Source organism: Apus apus, chromosome 2 (assembly GCF_020740795.1).
Source record: "Apus apus isolate bApuApu2 chromosome 2, bApuApu2.pri.cur, whole genome shotgun sequence".
NCBI classification, from domain to species: Eukaryota; Metazoa; Chordata; class Aves; order Apodiformes; family Apodidae; genus Apus; species Apus apus.
Window position 1 is genome coordinate 37,060,832 of NC_067283.1, and position 21,646 is coordinate 37,082,477.

General features: G+C 37.4%; 1 protein-coding gene across 2 annotated transcripts in view; it reads right to left on the reverse strand.

Annotated features, from left to right (window-relative positions):
• The window catches only part of TBC1D5 (TBC1 domain family member 5), a 320,926-nt gene that overhangs the window by 152,376 nt on the left and 146,904 nt on the right, over positions 1-21,646 (reverse strand). For both annotated transcript variants that reach the window (XM_051610176.1, XM_051610175.1), the window contains one exon: positions 13,630-13,696. In XM_051610176.1, the coding sequence (XP_051466136.1) occupies positions 13,630-13,696 (67 nt within the window). The remainder of the gene's footprint in view (positions 1-13,629; positions 13,697-21,646) is intronic.

A 21,646-nucleotide genomic window follows, 5' to 3' on the forward strand; every position in this document is an offset into this window, starting at 1 on the left:
TTGGCTGTATTAGCACCTCACATGACATATTTGCTTAAATGAACCTTCTTTTCTTCTTAATGTCAAGCTGGGCAGTTAAGCATAATAGAAGATGACTTTCTTTAACATTTAGTGCTATTTACTATTGAAATCGCTCCTACATCTTTCTACATGATCAGTTTTAAAATTTTAACAGGTGCTAGCAAATTTAAAAAAACATCAAAAAATTAAAAAGCCTCACTGTATAAACTGTTAAAGGCAAGCTTGAGTACCTTGCAGTACCTATGGCTGACTAGATAAACAACCTAAATATGCCTCCCAGGCATGCAGGCACCAGGGGCCTAACACCTGTGCCTCATTAATATACAAGTAAATCTGCTCTACTGGGAAACAATTGGAAATTAATTGTCCCAAACCATCTACTGAGTTTGAATAAAAGAATTAAATATATACTTCCTGCATCTTCTACTGAAATGAATCTCAAGAAAAGTGTAAGCCATTTGATGGCCTCAGTAGCCCAAGATATTCTCATAGACTTTCTGCAAACACTCTAAAATCCAAAGGGTAATTTCAATGTAAAGAGCTGGGTTATGTGCAATAAAAAATGTTTCAGATTTCTTTTCAATGAATGTCCTTAAGGTGAACACTCTTTCTCCCACTGTCACATGGGAGACTATTACTTCTCCCTGGGAGACCAAATGAAACCAGAAACAGGGAAACTACTATTGTGATTCCAGGATAAGATTTCAACAGATTTCCTTTGCTAAGAAGGGTCACAGAGTGGGTTATACCAAATACCAACAAACTCAGGTTTTGCTAACTGCCCTAAATATATGCAAGCTAGAGTTACATAGTTTTCAGCCTTTTACGGTGAGTTGTGAGGGCGCCTATTTTAAAATCTTATTTTAGATAAAACTTGTTCAGGTTCAGAACAGAATTATATGATACAGTTGTTGGGAACAGTTGGGGAATGGACTTGGCAAGCCAGGAAATCGTGGTCCTGTTCCTCTGAGACAAGTGTGAACTTGCAACCCACACTGAGACCAGAAGTGATATGTTTATGAATGACTTGCTGACTTCAGCTAGGATAGTTCTCTAACAAAACAATGTTTACTTCTGGGCCTTGGTTATTAACTACTTTGAAAACTGAAGGTACTCTGGATAAGGACAAAGATGACTAACACTAGCAGGGGTTAGGGCTTCTTCCAGCTTGTGCCAACTGCCAGTATTCCCAAGTGACCAAAACAGCAGCAAGGAACTCCAGTGGTGTGGGGCAGCTTACTTCCTTCCTGATGTATTCCCCATTCTCTGAGTCAGAAAGACTACCTGGTCATTTAACTAGCTCCTTATCTCCCCTACATCCTCACCTTCTGCAGCAAGCTGCCTATGATTGTTTATCATGATTCCATCTCTTTTAAAGACAACGTATGGTATATATCAGACACAGCTTGAGAAAAATCCGGCCCTTTCTTTCACAGTCATTTATACTTCAGTAACTACAGTACATTATGCCTATCTAAATAAACCTCCTTTTTCGATCATGTGTAATACTCTTCATTTGCCACTGTAAATTTTGTAGCATCATTGGCCATCATAACTTCTGCCAAGCTGCCTCCCTAAGGTAGCGATGCTTCAAGAAGGACACATTCCCCTGCGCACACAAGAGGTCAGACTCTGAAGCTATTCTCATTGTTCTGCAAGTGGATGACATTCCCATGACGTCTTTGAAAATGCTGGTATGTCAGCTGAGTTAGCAAAAGGTTTCAACCACTCTAACTGTGAATAGAATGAACAGCGAGGAAAGAAGCTCTTCAGGTTATTTTCTTTTCACCAACTGCTGGGAGTGATTGCTACACAGTAAGAAAGGAATTTCAACCCTTCTTATATCGTACTAGCACAAATACTATGCTTTGCCTTTATTTATTGTTAATTTTTTTTCTTTAAATTTGTAATGTAATTCCAAACATGGTTTGAACAAAATTACACGTAAAACAGCCAAAAGAAATTTGGCAAGATCATATCTCTTCTGCATCCCCCCTTGGCTGCTGGGATCACTAAAAATAAAAGTTATAAGCAACTGGAAAAAAAAAAGACTTGGAAGCTGGAATCTACTTCAGTTTTAGTAGAGCTGAATGATATTTAAAATCCTTTCTGAACAGCATTCAGTAATTTATTTCTGAAATATTTTGAATGAAGGCTAACAAATTAAGCCTTACAGTTCTAGGGACTGTTTCAATAATGGTAACACTGTGTAATATCAACAAGCTATCAAGTCTAAAAGTATAATTTTAAAAACGATATTGCGCATCTCTGCAGACTAATATCTATGAGCCTTGTTAACCCAGGCTTGCAGAAAACTCATCGGTCAAAGTGAAATGAGCAATGAAGATGGGAACTCAAGTCTATCACATCCCATTTGCTTCACTGAAGTGAAAGACTTCAAGAGCCAACTGGAATCACTTAAACTATGAATAAACACATGCAATTGTTTTTAATCAAACTAGAAAATTAAGTGCATAATCATGCACTAATACCACCTTTAGGCTGTACAATTAAAACTAAGGCAAAGCACGATGTTAATGTTTTTTGGTTATTTTGCCCATATTTTTAATTTCATATTCTTATTTAAATATCCTATCCAACAGACTTTTGTACATACGGTAGAGTTTTCATAATATAAAGCCTGCACAAGGAAAAATTAATTGGATTAATGTTTCTTTAAGAAACTTAATTTGACATGCTGTATCTATGCAGTAACTGTCCAATGTAAAATATTCATTGGCATGAGTTAGGGACAGCTCCATTACTTAGAAATGGGAAAAGTGCTCAATATGTACAAATAAAAAAGCAAGCAAATCAATGGAAGGGATGAAAGTTGTATACTTGTTTTGCAAGGTTTTTTTCTTAGTTCCTTTCCACCTTTTGGAAATTGCATTTATGTAATAACTACAAGAGTTTTATCTGTCTGCAAAACAATTTTATATTGGGGTCTGCTCTAATACACACACTATGTTGCTTATAAGGAATGAGGTTGATCTCCTAGCAAACCAGATTTATTCTTCTCTTTCTTTCCAACAGGATTTTCTTTTTTGTGGATCTGATATTTGTTAATATGACTGCAAACATCAGACTTTGAGAGCCAGAAGTCCAAAGACTTGGAAGAGAAATGTTTCTTTCGACACACTGTAAGTAAGGAAGCACAATTTTACATTATGATGCCTAAGTAAAATTTTTATATGCATTTAAATACCATGTTTGAAAAGGCATTTAAATCCTTGAGGTCTAGCATCTTAGTAAAAGACACGGGAATGCCACCATGGCACAGCTATAGAGGAACAAGTATCTATAAACTCTTCCAGAACGAGTGACACAAATAACGTAACAAGACGCCTGGAAAATAATTCTGGAATTCAAATAGTAGTTCCCGGAGCTTTACTGAGGCAAGACTGAGCTGTGGTAGTGTTGGGGAGAGGTAACAAAGACTTTCTTCCCCTGGTAGCTAGTAGTGGAACATCAGCCTCCGGCTCTGTGGCTAAATTTTGATCTGCAGAGTAATGGCAAAACCAATGCATTGAGCATAGACACAGAGAAGAATGCAACTTAGCCTACCTAAGCTCATCACAGAATAAACACTCTGTTCTAAAGAGGAAGAAATACAACTGAGGAGGAGTGATACAGCACAGGCAGTAATCACTGCCAGATAACTTCTGTATTACCATTTTATAGGATGAAGCTACTCCTGTATACAAGTGCAGATCTTTCCAAAGGTTAAAGCTAGTGCAAGAAGGATTTTTGTACTATGATGTTCAGACAACATCAGCCTCTGTGGAAGACACTAAAACCCATGGAAATGTAAAAATGTGAATAGTCATGTCAAATTACAACCTCTGTCACTGTAAAAGGGCAAAGATTTAGTTCTTTGCTTTCAGTTGAAACTGCAGGTAACAGAGAAATCAGGACCTATCAGGTCATCATATAGTGGGTATAGTTATTTTCATGCATTTTTAAAATATTTAATGCCAGGTTATTAAATCCCTTTTTTTTGGTGTCCATGATGAAACAAGACTGATTTAATATTTACAAGAACATTTAGATAACAAAGAATATTTATCAATTCATAGACAAATATTACAGCGCTATTGGAAGGTGTGAACATCTGCATACATATGTAAGATTTCAATCTACATCTCAAGTTTATTGCACCCTCTAGACCGGTACTGAAGGATAAAATAGATAGCCTCATAGAGATCCCAAGAAAACTCTTGAGCAGTGCTGCTAGTATTGGCAAAATCATCTTAGACAAAATGGTGTGCATCCTCCCAGAAAAGCCAATTTCACTTTTCCATACCACCTTTTGCTAATCTTCTGAATGTGCTTTTTAAAATGTTCAGACCCAAACTCAGCTCCCCAGAGGCAACCAATGAAGCAACAGGCTATTGAACAGGCCGTCAGAAAGCAAACAAATTCTTAAATTATTGTGTCATATGTTTTGCAATCTGAGGTCTTTATTGATAGGAACATCAATAAGTGAATGTACTATCTATATTTAAATAGAGGCAATGGTTCTTTTCAAACATACTGCATAAATCTATGAAACATGCATAGTTTATTTATTATAGTATAAAATGAACCTTTGAGAAAAAAGTGAGGCAACAACCAGGAATGTAATGAAAACAGAGCTAATTCTATAAAAACTGGGGGGAAAACAATTGAAAGGTAGTATTGAGAAATAAGCAGTAAGTTTCTAAAACAAAACCATTTCTGAAACACATGTATTTTTACTTGCTACCCTGAAAATCCACTTGACAGCCTAAATGTGAAGGCTTATCAATCTGCTTGGAAAATACATGTATTTGCTTCTGTTTCCCAAAGTCCTGCCTCAGGACACAAGGCAGAGTTAACAGCCATTAAAGTGTGAAGACACATGGCTGTGCTGCTCGGAGGCTCAACATTCAAAGGATGGATTTTTGCAGTTTAAGTTTCATCTACTTTTGGCTGACATACAGTTAAAATGGTCTGCACAAAGAAAGGTAAACTTTCTTAAGGTAAACTAAGGTTATTAGCCAGCCATGCTCTTTAGGCTATTGGTGTCTGTGCAGTACAGTCTAGGGGACTGAAATAAGGCTGCACTGGCAGTGGGACGCTTTGCCTGTACCTCTTCTAACAGCCCTGGAGCTGATGCAGAACTCTGAGATACCTTTATCCAGACTGGAAATTGTTCACTTTGCCTTCGTGATTCTCAGAGAAAGAGCCAGGTTTGGCCCTGGGAAAGCAGTTCACTTCTAATCCTGTAATTGTTCAGCTTCTGTAGAAGAATTCTTGTTACAGCCATTTCAAACTAAAGTTCATCAGCTTGTTCTCTACTTACTACTTCATGCACACATTTATAGCGAAACAAAACATAGATATTATGTTCAACTATTTTTAGTTTTGTATTGTAACTGATGTGCCAGTTGCAGAGTCAAGGCTTTCTAGCTTAAATTCCCCTCAACACCTTTGAAATCCTTTACATTTACATGTAGAATATGTAATTTCTAGTTCTCCACGTTAGAGTCCTCTTCTGCTTACTCTTCCACTAGTTCATATACACACTAAGCAGTACCCTGAGAATTTTGTGTGTTCACATGTATGTAGTCTTGTTATATAAACATGCATTCTTTAAGACAAAGGAAAGTTAAGTGCTTCTTGAAGTGCGTAACATAAACTAAAAGCTGCTGCTCTCCAAATCATCAAACTAAAAATAGATGTGACAGGGAGGAAGAGGGGGAGATATTTTTTGCAGAAATATGCCCCCAAATGCCAAAATGATCCTCCTTACTCACACCTGACTAGGCAGAGCAAGTCTAAAACTGGAATAGCAATTATAGTATTTAGACATATGCACCCAATTTTCAAACTTAAATGATTTTACGATATGCAGGGTGAAAAATGCAAAATTCTAGTTAATACTGGTAATTCCACCTTAACTTTGTAAATCTGCCCATTTTGCATGCAATGACATAAAAAATATGAGTGATTTAACGATATAACTACAATCTCTTGAACTGACTAGGTTTTATTATGACCTTTAAAAACCATGTAGTCTTACTAAAAGCAAGTCTTTGCTCTTTAATTTCAATTGTACATTATTTTGAGAAAGCTTTTGTCTTCCAGCTTCTTTGGGTTTAAACCTTAATTCCAAAAACCTATTGTCTTGCATTCAAGTTTTACATACAGTTCTAGGTCGCACTGGTGTTTTTTTTAAACCAAAATTTAATCACTCATCAGATGTATTTTGAGCAGAGTGCAGGAAAATCAAGATATCTGGTTTAACCTTCATTAGTTCTGCCACAAACGTGTAGTACACAACTCTTCCATTTAAAATCTCACTGAGCTAGTAGAAGCATTGAGTTAGTACTCAGCAAAGAACTGATTCTCTCCAAGTTCTCTTGCTGCTAAACTCAGCCAACAACACACTCCCAGTTCTGTGGCAGTTCTGTCACTGTGCATCTCATGGACTAGAAACTAATGCCAGCATGATTAAAGTCTTAAAAAGTATACTTTAGCATCAAGAAAAATACAATGCCATTCACCTGCCAGTGTTAGTCATGTTCCTACAGACAGTGCAAGTTCTGAGTTTTAAAAGGACTGACAATGATGTAGTTTATTGCACTACTTAGACCCACTGACCTTCAGAACTTGTAATAAATATATCAAATTTATTATTGCTAGATTTTGTGTTAGAAGAAAGAACTGTGAAAGGTTTTGGGGCCAAAATGAAAATCACAAGAGAAATTATGTCGGGTTCCTTTCTTTTCTATCAAACTTACTAAGGGATTAACAGTACTTACAAAAAAGGAAAATTGTCATTGAAAAAAAAACAAAACTTCTGAAGTTCTTCCATCCTGATATTTCATAAGATATGCTGCTCATGCTATTTAGATTAGCACTGAATTTTTGCTTAGAAATTAATGTTTTTGATTCATAGAGACCTTCTTTCTTCTGCTCTTGCTACAGGTGCGTCCTCCTGATTTAGAACAAACTAATTCAATTTTTTGGATTTTGAACAATAGGGTCTACAGAATCACAGACTGGTTGCAGTTGGAAGGAGTGTCTGCAAGTCATCTGGTCCAATCCCCTTGCTCAAGTACAGTCATCTCAATTCATTTCCCCAGGAACATGTTCAGATGGCTTTTGAATACCTCCAAGGAGGGGGATGCCAAAATGTCCCTGAGCAACCTGTGCGAGTGTTTGGTCACCCTCACAGTCATAAAACACTTTCTGGTGTTCAGACTGAACTTCCTGTGTTCCAATTTGTACCCACTGCCTCCGATTTTTTCACTGGGCATCACTGAAAAGAGCCTGGCTATATCTCCTTTATAGCCTCTGTTCAGATATTTAGAGATTTTTATAAAACCACCCTCTGTGCCTTCTCCAGGGTGAGCAGTCCTAGCCAGCTCTCTCAGTCTTTCCTGACAGAAGGGGTGCTTTAGGTCCCTTCATCACCTTAGTAGCCCATTATTGCATTCTCTCCAGGATATCCATGTCTCTCTTGTACTGGGGAGCCTAGAACTGGACAGAATACTTCAGGTGTGGAGTAGAGGGAAAAGATCACCTACTCTGACCTGCTGGCAACACTCCTCCTAATGCAGCCCAGGATACTACTAATCTTCCTTGTCGCAAGGTCATGTTGCTGCCTCATGTTCAACTTGATGCCGCTCAGGACCCCCAGGTCCTTTCTGTCAAACTGCTTTCCAGCCTCCAGCATATATTTGTGCCTGAGGTTCTTCCTCCCCAGGTGCACGATTTTGCAGTTCTCCTTCTTGAACTTCATAAAGTTCCTGTCAGCCCATTTCTCCAGCCTGTCAAGGTGTCCCTGGATGGCAGCACAACCATCTTGTGTATAAGTGACCTCTCAGGATTTGCGTCACCTGCAGACTTGCTGAGGGTGCACTCTGCCCCATCATCAAAATCATTAATGAAGACATTAAACACGAATTCAGAGAAAACCATAAATCTTCTAAGCTTTTAGTAGGGGTGCCAGTGATTTTCTTGGATTTGGAAAAAAAAAAAGCCATTGGAGGAAACCTGTGATCAGTGCAGTCACCTTCTCTTGCTGAATATATGAGATTTGCAAGACAAGAGTTGCTCACATCTGCACAAACAGAGACAAAATGAGACTACTGGCACAGACTACCACATCCAGAGAAAGATGATAAGCACATAATCTTTCAGAAATTTCAACAAGAGTTTACAGGCTCTCAGACAAAAGTAACTTCTACTGAAAAGGCCTCCTTCCATGTCAATCACATCAGTCAGGATGGCATCTAGCAAATGGTTCTAGGTAAGACAAAACAAACATGGATGCCAGCTTTACTACTTCCTTGTGAAAAAAGAAGGGTGCGAGTGTTAAGAATTCTCCTTACAGAGTGGAGAATACTTTGCCTTCTATTCCCAAATTTTCATATCTCAAAATATTTGAAGAAGCCAGTAGAAACAAGGTTGTTCTTTACAACTCCTGATTATGTGTGATTCCTGATTCCACATGGTGGAAAAAGTTAGGAAAAAATAGTTTGTAATTGCAGAGAGGTGGCTTAAAAGTGAAGTAATGAAAAAATACCACCTGTGTATGAACAAGACTAAATAGACTTGTGTAGACAGGAAAGGGCTGCTTCCTAATAGATTAAGACAAGTTTTCCACAAGGTGGAGGTATATAAATTGCCTACATCTTCACGCTACTTTTAACATATAAGGACAGAGGCTACGTAGCTATTTGTAGCTCAGCTGCCGAGAAAAGCCATAGGTCAAAGAGGAATCAAACTAGCTTCACTATCCACTTTTGGAAGTGGGTAGAAACAGGGAGGAACAGCTTGCACCCCTTGCTGTCTTTCTTCTGTATGCTCAGTATCCGTCCTGCAGTTGTTGGCTTGCACACAAGAAACATGCCTCAGCCAGCAGGACCACATTGCCTTTTGCAGTAAGAAAGAAAACATCTGGTAAGCAGAATCTGTAAGAAGCAGGGGAAGAAAATGGAATATGAAAGTCTTTCTTATACTAGATCTTTTGCCCATTTGAAATATCAGCAGAAAAAGGAATATACGTTGTGTACATAACCTACAACTTTGAGCAATCATCACTTGTGGGGTATAAGGCATGCACGAAAGAACTTTATCTTGATACATAGGGTAGAAATGAAACTTACATACAAGTGCAGAAATGCATTAAGAAATCACCCAGCATAGTAATCATGGGTCTCTGAATCATAAAGTAAGTTAAACCACACAAGTATGAAAACTGAGCTTTTTTTAAGGCTATATATTTATTAGAAGCAGTATTAATGTTTGAGTCCACCTTGGAAGAAAATAAGTGTCCTTGAGATGTTAGATTCTATCAGCCAAATTGAATGTCTGCATCAATGGCTCTCCTTAAAAGTCATAATTAGGTCATTAAAATATATTTAGAAAAATAGCCTGTAAAATAAAGTTAAAAAATACTCACCTTCATTTTATTTCATAGGTCACTGTTATACCATCTAATAAGATAATTAAAAACATGCAAGCAGCTGGTACTGAGGCTAAACAGATTAATGTAATAGTCTGTAGTCATATGTGCTGGCAAGGGGTTCACCTCTTTGGCGAGGAGAAGGTCAGCTGCCCTTGGGAAGGCAGGAGAAAGACAGTATTTCTACTTTCCAGTGGCACTGCACTGCAGATCCTGAAACCAGATACCCACACCTATTTTCCTTTTCTTTTTGGTGAAATCTCTCCAGTTTTCACATCCAGAAAAGGCTTTAACCATAGCCGTAAAACAACAGAGTGGATCTCAAAATATTTTCCTAAAGTTTCTTACGTTTTAAAGATGAGAGTTTCTGTATGTCTAAATCCTTGTTCAAATTTTTCTGATAGTGAACTTCAAATTTTGATGACATGGCTATAGGAAATAATTTTCATAATTAGTAAAGCTTCTTCCCAAGTACACAGACTACTTCCATCACAGCCTGAAGACCAAGTAGAAAATTTTCTGTGACCTGACAGGATGCAGTAACAAATTCACAGAATATTTAGAAATGTGTGTTGGTCACAAGTGCTTTTCACTTATATTAGTCATAAATTTAAACATAAGCAGCATTATATCTGTGCCATGATCAACACAAACAAGGGCTACAAACTCTAAGGTGACACCATAATATTAAAAATAAAATAATACAAATATTTCTGAACCATTAGAAATATAACAAAGGATAATTATGTGACACCCTTTATTAATACATACACACAATCAGTCTTGTACTGCTTGGTATAAAATTGTCCTTTAAAATAGAAAGTGTTGGAATCAAGTAACAACCCTCACTCCATGTTATTTTTTTTAATGTGGTAAAAACAATATCCCCTTAAGAGCCCTTTAATAGTAAAACACATTCTCAGTCAATTATTTTTAAACATTTGGAATTGCCTCTTCTAAAAATTGTGAAGAGACTATTACTGATAAAACATAAAGCAGCTTTTGCTCCAGTATAAATTTCCAGGAGAATTTTGCATGTATCAGCCTTTTGTAAGCATCTGTGTGATCAAAAAAATGCCTTTGCCTCTTTTAGGGCAAAATTTCACTAGCCAGACTTTGAAAAATACAATAGATTGAAACACATTGGGTAAACCAGACCATCACCAGTCTTTTCAAACTACTAACTTACTGAAACACTATTCATTGACAGTATCCTAAAATAAGTCTAAATCTCCAAGGAGTCCCGAAAGAAAAAACAACCAATTACCATTGTTACCTTTTAGGGTAGTTTAAGATTCACATTTTTGCTGTCATGAGGTAATAGCTACTTGTTTTTACTTAACATGCAGCACAGAAATACCACTATTACCACAATATTCAACCCAAACAGCAAATTTAAAGCCAGTCTCAGAATATGATGGGAGTTACTTACCACTGAGCAGAAAATACTCACTTCACACCTTCAACATTGTAATACTACTTAGTATCAGTGCTAGCTTGCCAACTATTCTGAGGTTTCTTTCATATATGGGTGTATACACACACACCGACATATATATATACATATACACACACACATGCAGTACTATCTTGCTTTATCATATTGCCTCTAATTATAACAATAACAGTCTGGCAGTGGTATATGGGACTGCTTTTAAAATATTAATTAACTTTGGCTTTGGAAATTGAGCTGTAATGCTTTCTGACAGAATACAATTATTATTCAGTGGAATTTTTAGCCAACATCGTATTTATTACACACACTTTAGTCTAAGGAATATAGAGATACAAAGACAAATTTAAACCTCCTATTATTTGTGGAACATTAAAGATTGAGGACTCATTATGGTTTAGGCTGGACTAGTTGGACTAGGAGCTGGACTGTCTCACTGAGAGATGAGTGCCACTGGATGAGGGAAGCAGGGGTAGAAAGAAAGGGTTGGACCTCAGCCCCACAGTTTACACTCTCATGGAACCAGAGGGTAGCTGAAGCTGGCTTTTTCTTCAAGTATTACCTTGGCAGGTACAACAGCTGAGGCTCTTGAGTTAACAACTTTCAGGTATTAATGTCCTGGAATTAATGGCAGACAGAGCTCTCAACTCCTTTCTTCTGCTGATCTGGCTAAATTCTATCTTGCCTATTTTTCAGAGACTGCTTCGTGGTCTCTGTATCTACATACGCTTCTCACCTAAGAAAACCACACAGATTATTCTGGGTGGTATTTTTAAGCCCTTCTTTTAACTTAGATAATATGTTGCATGCATTCGAGTCACAAATATGACAAGCAATCAAGTCAGGCAGAACCCTGAAATGGATCTGCTAACGTATTTTTCTCAAAGTGAACACACCAACTATCCTTGAAGGGTTTTATACCACCACAAAGTAGGTTTCATTAGACTAGACTTACTAGAATACAGAAAATTGGAAGGATCTGTAAATCAAACCTCCCCTGTCCCACTGGGTCCCAGCAGGCACACCCTTTTTTCCAACCTTGTTCCCAGTCCAGAAGCTTCCTCTGGGCGTTTGAATCGCAACAAACTCTTTGCTGTTCCCTCTAGGTCCTTACGAAAAGTTTTTCTTTTCAACATCCTCAAGACCAGGCTGTTGGCTCCCCACTCTCCTCAGCAATCTCTCAGTCTCCAGCCTGCAACATGTTCTCCAGCTATTGTGTCACTCCCAGCCATCCCACACCTTTAGGCTCCTGATGCCCAGCACATCTCGTCTGTGAGACCGTGTGATATTATTCCCCACACAGCTGGCTGCAACCAGGACAAGGCAAACAGGCAGGTTCCTCCTGCCTGCCTGCACCTCTTTGAAGTACAGACTCCAGTTTGTCCATCATAGTTCAACAAATGAATAAAAAATGATCATGTGATAAGCTTGTTTTGCTTTACCACACTTAACCATCAAAATCAGAGGCAGTCATTTTGGTTAGCACAAATTTTACTTATAATTTACCAGTCACAAAGACAAAGATTTAGCATTTGAAACAGAGCCAGTATTTTTCTGGATGAAAGATGAAACTACTCATCTGCTGATTACCTTCCTGTGCTTTCAAGTACAAGACACCCTCTGGTACGCACCCAAGCAAAATTCAAGCTCACTGACAGTGCTACAAAAAGTTGCTCAGCAGCATGTTTTTTAGGCTTAGCTGCTATGACTTCAGGTGAGAATTTCTACTTTACTGCATACTTTGAAGAAAAAAACGAACATCAACCACCTTAAAAAATTCAGGCATACAAATATTCTGTGGTTTTTAGATGAGGATTTTTAACAATTTTCTCAAAAAACCCTACAACAACAACACAACAAAACCAAACCCAAACAAAACCACACAAATAAACCATCCAGAAAACTTTTCAGATCATTCCTTAATTAAATCTTTCATGTTCCTCAGTCTACTGACTGCTGCAGTTCAGATTGTACATACTCTTAAAATATAAGGACCTGTTCATTGCTTTAAATAGCTTTGCTAGAAATGTGCACTTGCAGCCCAGAAAGCCAACTGTATTCTGGGCTGCATCAAAAGCAGGGTGATGAGCAGGTCAAGGGAGGTGATTCTCCCCCTCTACTTGGCTCTCATGAGACCCCACCTGGACTAGTGTGTCCAGTTCTAGAGCCCTGAACATGAGAAGGACATGGAACTCTCGGAGAGAGTCCAGAGGAGGGCCACGAAGATGATCAGAGGGCTGGAGCACCTCTCCTATGAAGACAAGCTGAAAGACGTGGGGTTCAGCCTGGAGAAGGCTTCAGGGAGACTCTATATAATGACCTTCCAGTACCTGAAGATGTCTGCAGCAGAGATGGGGAGGGACTTTTTAAAAGGGCTTGTAGTGAGAGGACAAGTGGTAATGGATTTTAAACTTGAAGAGGGTAGATTTAGGTTAGACATTTGGAAGAAATTATTTCCTGTGAAGGTGGTGAGACACTGGAACAGGTTGCCTAGGAAAGTTATGGATGTCCCCTCCCTGGAAGTGTTCAACCCCTGGTTGGATGGGGCTTTGAGCAACCTGGTCTAGCAGGAGGTGTCCCTGGCAGTGCATGGGATTTGGATCTAGATGATCTTTAAGGTCCCTTCCAAGGCAAACTATTCCATGATTCTATAACTATACTGCTTATTATATTAATTTTCTTTTTTTTAAATCAGAAAATAAAAAAAATTACCAACCTATAAGAAATAAATGTTCCATCAGAATCTGAGGTGTGGTGCGTGCTTCCATTTTCATTTGATCCTCCTAAAACAAAAATAAAACACCTTTGTTATAAGTCAAACCCTGATAATAAACAACACAATATGGGTGAGAATTGCAACTGAATTTACTGTATACGGTAACTTCAGTTTATGACAAAACTTACATAGATGAAGCTCAAATTTACATCTTCAAATTCTTATTACTGTCAAGAGAGACAACTAGCCACCATGTTCAGTTTGGAGTCTGTTCTGAGTATCTGAGATTTAATGTCTCTAAGAGTTTTGATTGAGGCCCTTTTCAACTCAGTAAACACATTTTTACTAGTATATTGTTAAAGAGTTACGCTACAAAAGATGAGTTTGACTTCACTAAATTAAGTAAAGCATGCAAAAGTTCATCTGTTTTGTGAAAAAATTTGAGTTAACTGTATATCAGGTTTTTTTTGTCATAGCACAAGTTCAAGGCTTTTCTGAAAGTATGTAAGTAAAATGTCTTGAAAATACCTTCTTTCACATCCTGTGGGTTGTTAATCCAAATAGTGACATTCACAGAAACCTTCCTCTCTATAATGACTTCCATTAAAAGACTGTTAAAAGCCACACAGAAGAATATATTTTTCAAAGAAAATGTATAAATATCCCATTTTCTACTATTTATTCTTGCCCAATATGTCTTTAGCTGGATAATTCTTCTATATCCCTGTGTATTTCCTATTTCTTCAAAAAATTCCATCAGTGCAGTCTCTCACTTTATGCCAACACAACAACTGAAAATAGTGGATAAGTTCCACCACAAACTCCACTAAAAATAATTTCATTAATATCTACATTTCTCTATTAATCTTATAATTACTATACTTCACTAAATCCCACCCTTTCTATTGCATAACATCTTCTGTGGCACTACATCAGATGGTTAACTGAGGTTCAGATAGACTTAACATAATTTCCTCAATGTATATTCTGAGAGTCCATTAGGTTAGTTGGGCACAATCTCCCATTTAACAAAACAGCTGCAGTAAAAGTTCTGCCACTCTCTTTTCTTCTCTCTTTTACTTCTCCCTTAAAAATTTTTGTAAAGCTCTGCACAGTCGACCTACATAGGCACTTTGCTACCACTTTTTTTCTCTTAGTCTACTACATTTCCCCTCCAAATATACACTATCAGCCATAAAAAAGACTTAAAAAAATTGTTCCATGCAGCAGTATTTGTCAATATACTTAAAACACAGTTACTCCACAAGTTCAACCCTTTAATCTCTACTGCATGTGCTAATTTATAATATTTACCCAACATTCCATTTTCTTTCTTTTATTTATTTTCAGGCCTGTATTTTGATTACATTTAAGATAAGTGTCCATTCACACTGCATAATGGTTCCAGTTTCTTTACATAGTCAAGTAATATTTTCTGGTTAATTTTATTTTCCTTCTTATGATCTAATTTGACTTAACTTTTGTTATTTGTCACTATACCTCCCCATTTTCTGATACCCAAGGTAGCCTTCTTTTCAGATAAAATTATTTTTCTGTTTCTTTCAGGATCTTTGCTCACTCCAGACATTCCTTAAAAAAATGCGTAATCATACACTTTGGCATCTAACTTTCCTTCCAAGTTTTTTTTCTCATCTAATTTGAGATTCACTCTTTATTAATTTTTGCACCTTTGTCTAGAACAAATCCCAAACCTCTACTACATTTTAGTCTAAAATTACTCTGTCCAGTTGATTTTACTAATTAACTCTCTCAATTTGTTTTGAAAATGGAAATCCTACTTAATCAATCTGCTTTTTGTTTAATAAACTTAACCAAATTAACAACACCAGATATTTCATCCAGGAGATGACACTCCCATTATTAATAACCATCTGTTCATTTTTTCTTGTATCTTGGAAAATGGTCCCCCATATTGGGAGAATTTTAAATAATATACTTCTTTATATATTACCCATCTCCACATCTAATCTTGAGCATTTGGAGAAATGACTGAACTATATTCAGTCTCTTTTAAAGCCATATGGTTAGGTACAGTGATATTGGGCAATTGTTTACAGGGACACAGCACATCAAAATGGGTCTCAAATGTACTACTGCACTTCCTTTATACTTAAACAATTCCTAAGCATTCACCTACCACACTAGTCAGGCTGAAAAAGAAAACACTCTCAATGCTAAATTTATATTCTGAAAAATATATTTTGGGTCTCTTTTCAAGAATGGCAACACAATCTTCTACCGCTCAGAAAAATGAGGTTTAACAATGTATAATAAAATCCAAGGCCTTTATAGTCTTTCAAGTAAACCATTTGTCCTGCTTGAAAAGTCAACAAGACACTGCAAGGAAAACTAGATTTATGGTGACAGAAGTTTTTCTTTCATCAGGATCCCACAAGAAACATTTGGTGGGATCCTGGGTCTGCTACATCCACTGAGTTTGAAAGGACACCCCTGCAGCTGTCCTTCACAAACTAATCTATGACATGAAGCTTGCTTTATTCTGAAGCCCCCTCTCAGGAAACAACAATTTCCTTTATTTCAATGACTGCCACAATACTTTAGCATTCCTAATTGTACCCACATTGCTAATAAATCTCCTATTCAGTTAGTGTTGGTTTTTTTTCTGAGAGCTGCTTTGGCTGCTCCATCGTATCATTACCAGCATCTACCAAAACTGGATACATACACTCAGCTCTCAGAAACGGGATTTAGTGGAGTGGGAATTTTTGTGATTATTTTGTTGCTCCATCCCCTTTAAGACACGTATGTGTGTTACAGCATCTTGAAAGATGATTCAAATGTCCTTCATTGAAAGTGATAAAAATGATAAAGCAAAGTGTGAAGTATTCATCAACTTTAAAGTGCTACACTAACTAATGACAATAAGCTGCGGGAATCCATGCCCTGGATCAGGTAAGCTCCAGTTACTCCTTCTTTTGAAAGGTATAGTGAACTCACATCTTCTTCAGTGATAATGATCCACATTTCTGGTAAAACTAGGATGTATACTGAAGAGCTATGAAAATAAGACTCATGATGCTGATAACAGAATTTATGGCCTCCGTTAGAAATCCTAACTGATTCACTATTATCCTAATATTTAGATTCTTTCTGACTCAGAAACGGGAAGAAGGGATCTGTTGAAGAAATAGAGCATGCCCTACCAACCCTGCCTCACACCTCCTGAAAAGGTTTCCAAAATACAATTGCCAAAGCAAAGGGGGGGAAAAAAAGTTAAACACATCTTGCCACACTTTCAGAGGTAAAAGAAGAGAAACAACCAGCACCATAACAAGTATGAAGGTAAGTATAGCTAAAGTCCCCAGCTTTCAGCACTAGAGCAGTCATGGTTTTAATACAGTAATAAGGCAATATGCTTCCAAAGGGACTAAAAATCATCTGGCTATCTTTCTTGCTGCTGCTTTAACTGAAGATACTCCCTCTCCTGGGAATGAACACTCTTTCTCCTGAAAAATTAAGTTCTACTGTCCTATTTTAGTAAAGGCTGTTCCTGTGCATGGAGACCAAGAGCTAAAAGGAGATGGGACTTGGGTGGCTCAAACCTGGTACTACTGGACAAAGCTGGAGGCTGCTTCCAGAGGTTTGCATAATTTGAAATGTATGCTTTTACTAAACACTCAAAAAATAACATTTCAAATGCTGGCTTCTTTAGATTTCAGAGACACACGGAAAAGGATTTGTAAATTGCACATTTACTAGGGTACTAGATTTACCCAGAACACACAGGCTTGTCAGATGCAGTAACTGTCTTCTTGTAAGGACACATTTCAGATTATAGACACAGCATAAAAGAGATGGGCCCAGAATAAGGAGGATGCTACATACACTTTCGGAAGATTATCTGAAAACTACGTGTACAAACTATAACAAGGAGAAGCCTAATTTAAATACACACACTGTTACTGTATTTTTATTTTTTAAAAAGCCCATTATTCTGATTGTATAATACCTTCTCAAAGGAGATCTTTTTTCATGGTGCAGTGCACAGTTTCCACTTCAGGTAGTAACAAGAAACTGGATAGCATTTCACAGCCCCAGCTCAAGAGCGGGAAGATGCTCTTGGTACGCAGCAGGCACAGTGAGCACTCTGAGCTTAAGCATGTGCTCAACAAGAGTAAAAAGCATGTGAAGAACCATGTAGGGATCAGGCATTTCCCACTCATCTCCTTCATTACCTCTTTGAAAACAGCTGTCTTCTGTGAGATGCAAAAACTCAGCACAGGACTTCTTACAGAGAAGGGGTTAAGAAGCTTGAGTGACACCCTCTTACGCTGTGGATATACTCCTACTTTTAAAAATAATTGAACTTTTTTATTTTTTCTTTTGACAGTAGGTTTTGACACTGAAGAAATATCTTTACATATATATATATATATACGTATATCTGTATCTATGTGCACACACATATGCCTATGTGTGGGCACACACATATTTATTTAGTGATAACCGATTTACCATCTTGTGTCAGCTATGAAAGGGTTTTATGGCTGACAGTTTAGGAATTCGTGATAAAAGTGATCCCACTTAGGAAATCAAACTGTGCATTCCCCTGCTTACAAGTGTCAAAATGGAGACAGATCTCTCTGCCGACGACTTTGCACTCTGCTTAATATTTTCTTTGTGTTCTAACCAAAGGTTAAAACGTTGTTAAAAATGAAATTTATTTACCAGCTGTGAAAATTTAAGTTCAGGTTGATATAAAACACTCCATCACTAATGCAGTGTTTTATGATTAGAGACAAGGAGAATTTTAACTCAAATATATACTTGCAGTCCAAGGCTGTCAATTCTTGTAACATGACTTCCAAATTCCATGCTATATTCATTTTCAGCATATTTAAAGCTTAATAATTTAATGATTTATCCAATTTTAATTTATACTTTCAAAACCACTTTGAACAATCTGAGGTGCCACTGGAGATCATAACAGTGGTCCTGGTTAAGTCAAATAATAATTACAGTGCTTTCACTTTAAAGATGAGATTATTTTTAATTATTGAGTGAAGTACTTGAGGTACCATACTTATATAATTACGCTACTCATTAAATGGTTATTGAAAGCTGAAATGTAATTTTAATGACAGCTACCTATTTTTCTTTGCACACTTTATAGATGACAGATCAGTCAGGAATTCTAGTTTGCTCTAAAAATCCTTGCAGCTGCAGTGGTTCTTTCAGGTGTAAAACAATTAAGCTGAGCTTATTTTAAAACTCAAAACATTTTTTTCTCAAATTATGTTTACATGATGATATAGAGGAACTAGTGAAAACAGAACAATGCCTGGATATTTTTTATTCTTCACAATACCACCAAAATTCTGGTCCTAAATTATATACATTCTGAACAATATCCCCAAAAACCGAGTGACAATACAAATATGGAAGAAAAATTTTCGTAAAAATGCATTCCTCACACAGTGCAAACAAAAAAAAAAAGCTAAACAGATTGCAGACCTTTATTGTGAGTATAAAGGGGTAATCAACATACAATAAGCATTTTACTATGCATTAAAACTATATATAATGCCACGAGACTCCTTTGCTTTTTTGTGAACACCAAGGTTCACAACTCCTCAAACATAAAATTCCTTCATACTGTTTGATCTGCAGATAGATATTCACCAACCTAATCTGACTAAAATCTATTCAAATATGTAGGAATACTTGACAATTGACACCATGGAGTTGTGGTCTCAGAAATGAGGACCTAAAGACTTATGCTCTGTATGTTAATTCTTTATACATGACATTCAAAATTCAGCTTATCTGTCCATTGTTCCAAAGACCAGTATCTCGTTCAAATTAAGCTTTCCTTTTTCACAATGCAAACCAAATAGATGAGTAAATTTGTTTCATTAACAATATTAAAGCAAAGATTTCTGAGTTGGCTGTATGGGGAAAAGGCAATAAAGTTTTGAAGAGGGAAAAACTGCTTTGTTCCTTCAATCCCCTAGTTGAAATTAATTATAGCAAATGTTTATGAAAACATCTGTTCCATACAGTTATAAATTCTTAATTTTAGCATGGGCGATTCCAGGCTCCTCTGTTATTTTGAAAGAGAGCAGTCTGACAACTGAAAGGTTTACAAAAGAGCAGACAATTTGCATTTCTACAGCACCAAATATGCAGTTTGGAAAGTCTTCAGGACCTCTGCAGCGAAGTAAAAATAAATAAATAAATAAATAAAATATATATATACAAAAAGACTAAGACGGCTGAAGCTTTCCGATTCGGGCCCGCTGACAGACCAAAAAATGGCAGTAAGAGAAGGAAAAATAAAAACCAGAGGAGCGCGAACCCCAAAACATACGGCAAGCGGAGAGTTTACTGCACAGACTGGCTCCTTACGAAGTAAAAGGTCGCGGAGCTGCGGGTTTCTCTGTCCCGGGCTCCCGCGGCCGGGCGGGCAGCGCCGGGCACTGCCGCACGGCGCCAGGAGAGGGCGCTGCCGAGTCGAAGATGCCGGCGCCGCGGCGGGTCCGTCCCTTGGGAAGCTCCGGCGGGAGCGGGAGCGGCAGCGCCAGCCCCAGCGCCAGCCCCTGGACCGCCTTACGTAACAGCCTCCCGACGACCGCCTTAACTTCCATTCACACCAAGTTAAGCTTTTAAAATGATTAAGTGGGGCAAGCAGCGTAGAGCAGCTGAAAAGAATGCCTTCAGCGAAAGAATTAAGTGCACGGCACTTCTGATATTTATAAAATAATTATTAGGCTGGAAAGTCGGAAGAACATTTCACTCTGAGCAAGCCGTTCAAGTTTTCTTAAATAAATACGATGCAACTTTTTGGTAACCGATCTTTCAGTACAAACCTGACTCTCCGTCCCTTGCTTCAAGTTCATTTAGCATCAGATGCACACCTTGAATGAATGAATGAATGAATGAATGAATGAATGTGCTGGTTGCTCGGGACAGAGTTTTTGGGTAGCATTTTAGTTTCAACAACTGTGCCCTAAAATACTGTATTTTACCTCAAATGAAATGAAAAGTGATAACGCTATGATAGTTAGCAATATATGCATATAATTAATGGTGAGATTTTGCCATTAGAAGCCCAAAAGTCTTACACAGGCTGAAATATTTTGTTTCTCTTTCAGTATTGATAGGAGAAAAATATATTAACGTGTTTTTTTCCCCTTTAAGCTTATTTGAGTTAGGAAAGAAACACAAACAGAAAACACATCAGAGTCCTCACACATATGCTAATCTATGACAGTGAAAGCTGGTCACAAGGAAAACAGGTAAAGAAAGGCTGAGACCAAGGCACAAACTCAAAGCCTGGTTTAGCCCAGCAGAACAATACGACAGGCAGACACATTGGTTTGCAGCTATGCACAAAAACTTCTGCAGTGTAAGCCTCTCATATTACACATTGCTCAAATCCAGTCAATTTCAGTGTCTTTTGGGTTGCTGATTTACGACAATCAAGTGTCATCTTCTATGATCTCTGCATACAAAATCACAATTACATATGTGTATCTGCATATATGAGAAAACTCTGTGTATTCTCTGGGCAAAATCTCTATTTGAAATATTTTTGTCTCTGTGCTTCGGTTTAAATCAAGACACATAAAATTAAGAGGGTTTCCATTTTAAATGAAACGGCTTCTGAATGTTCACAAATCTAAACACTAACCCTGTCATGAGGTTAGCCTGTAAATTAATATTCCACTTTTATACATCCAAAATGTATGTGTTAAAAAGTGTGGATGGGAAAACATACAAAAGTCTAGATGACTGATTCTGAAGTTAGAATGTAGCATCACTGTTTAAGAAATGGAGCCCCTTGCAGCTCAATTTAAAATAAACTGAACAATATGTACATTCAAAAGACTTATTTATAATACTTCTTTTACTGATGAAGCTTCTGTGTTTAGTAAAAGAGGCTGAGCTTTATATTGATATTAACTAAAATCAATAAAATACACAGAATAAGGAATTTTACCCTAACATCACTGAACTAATGCACAGTAACACT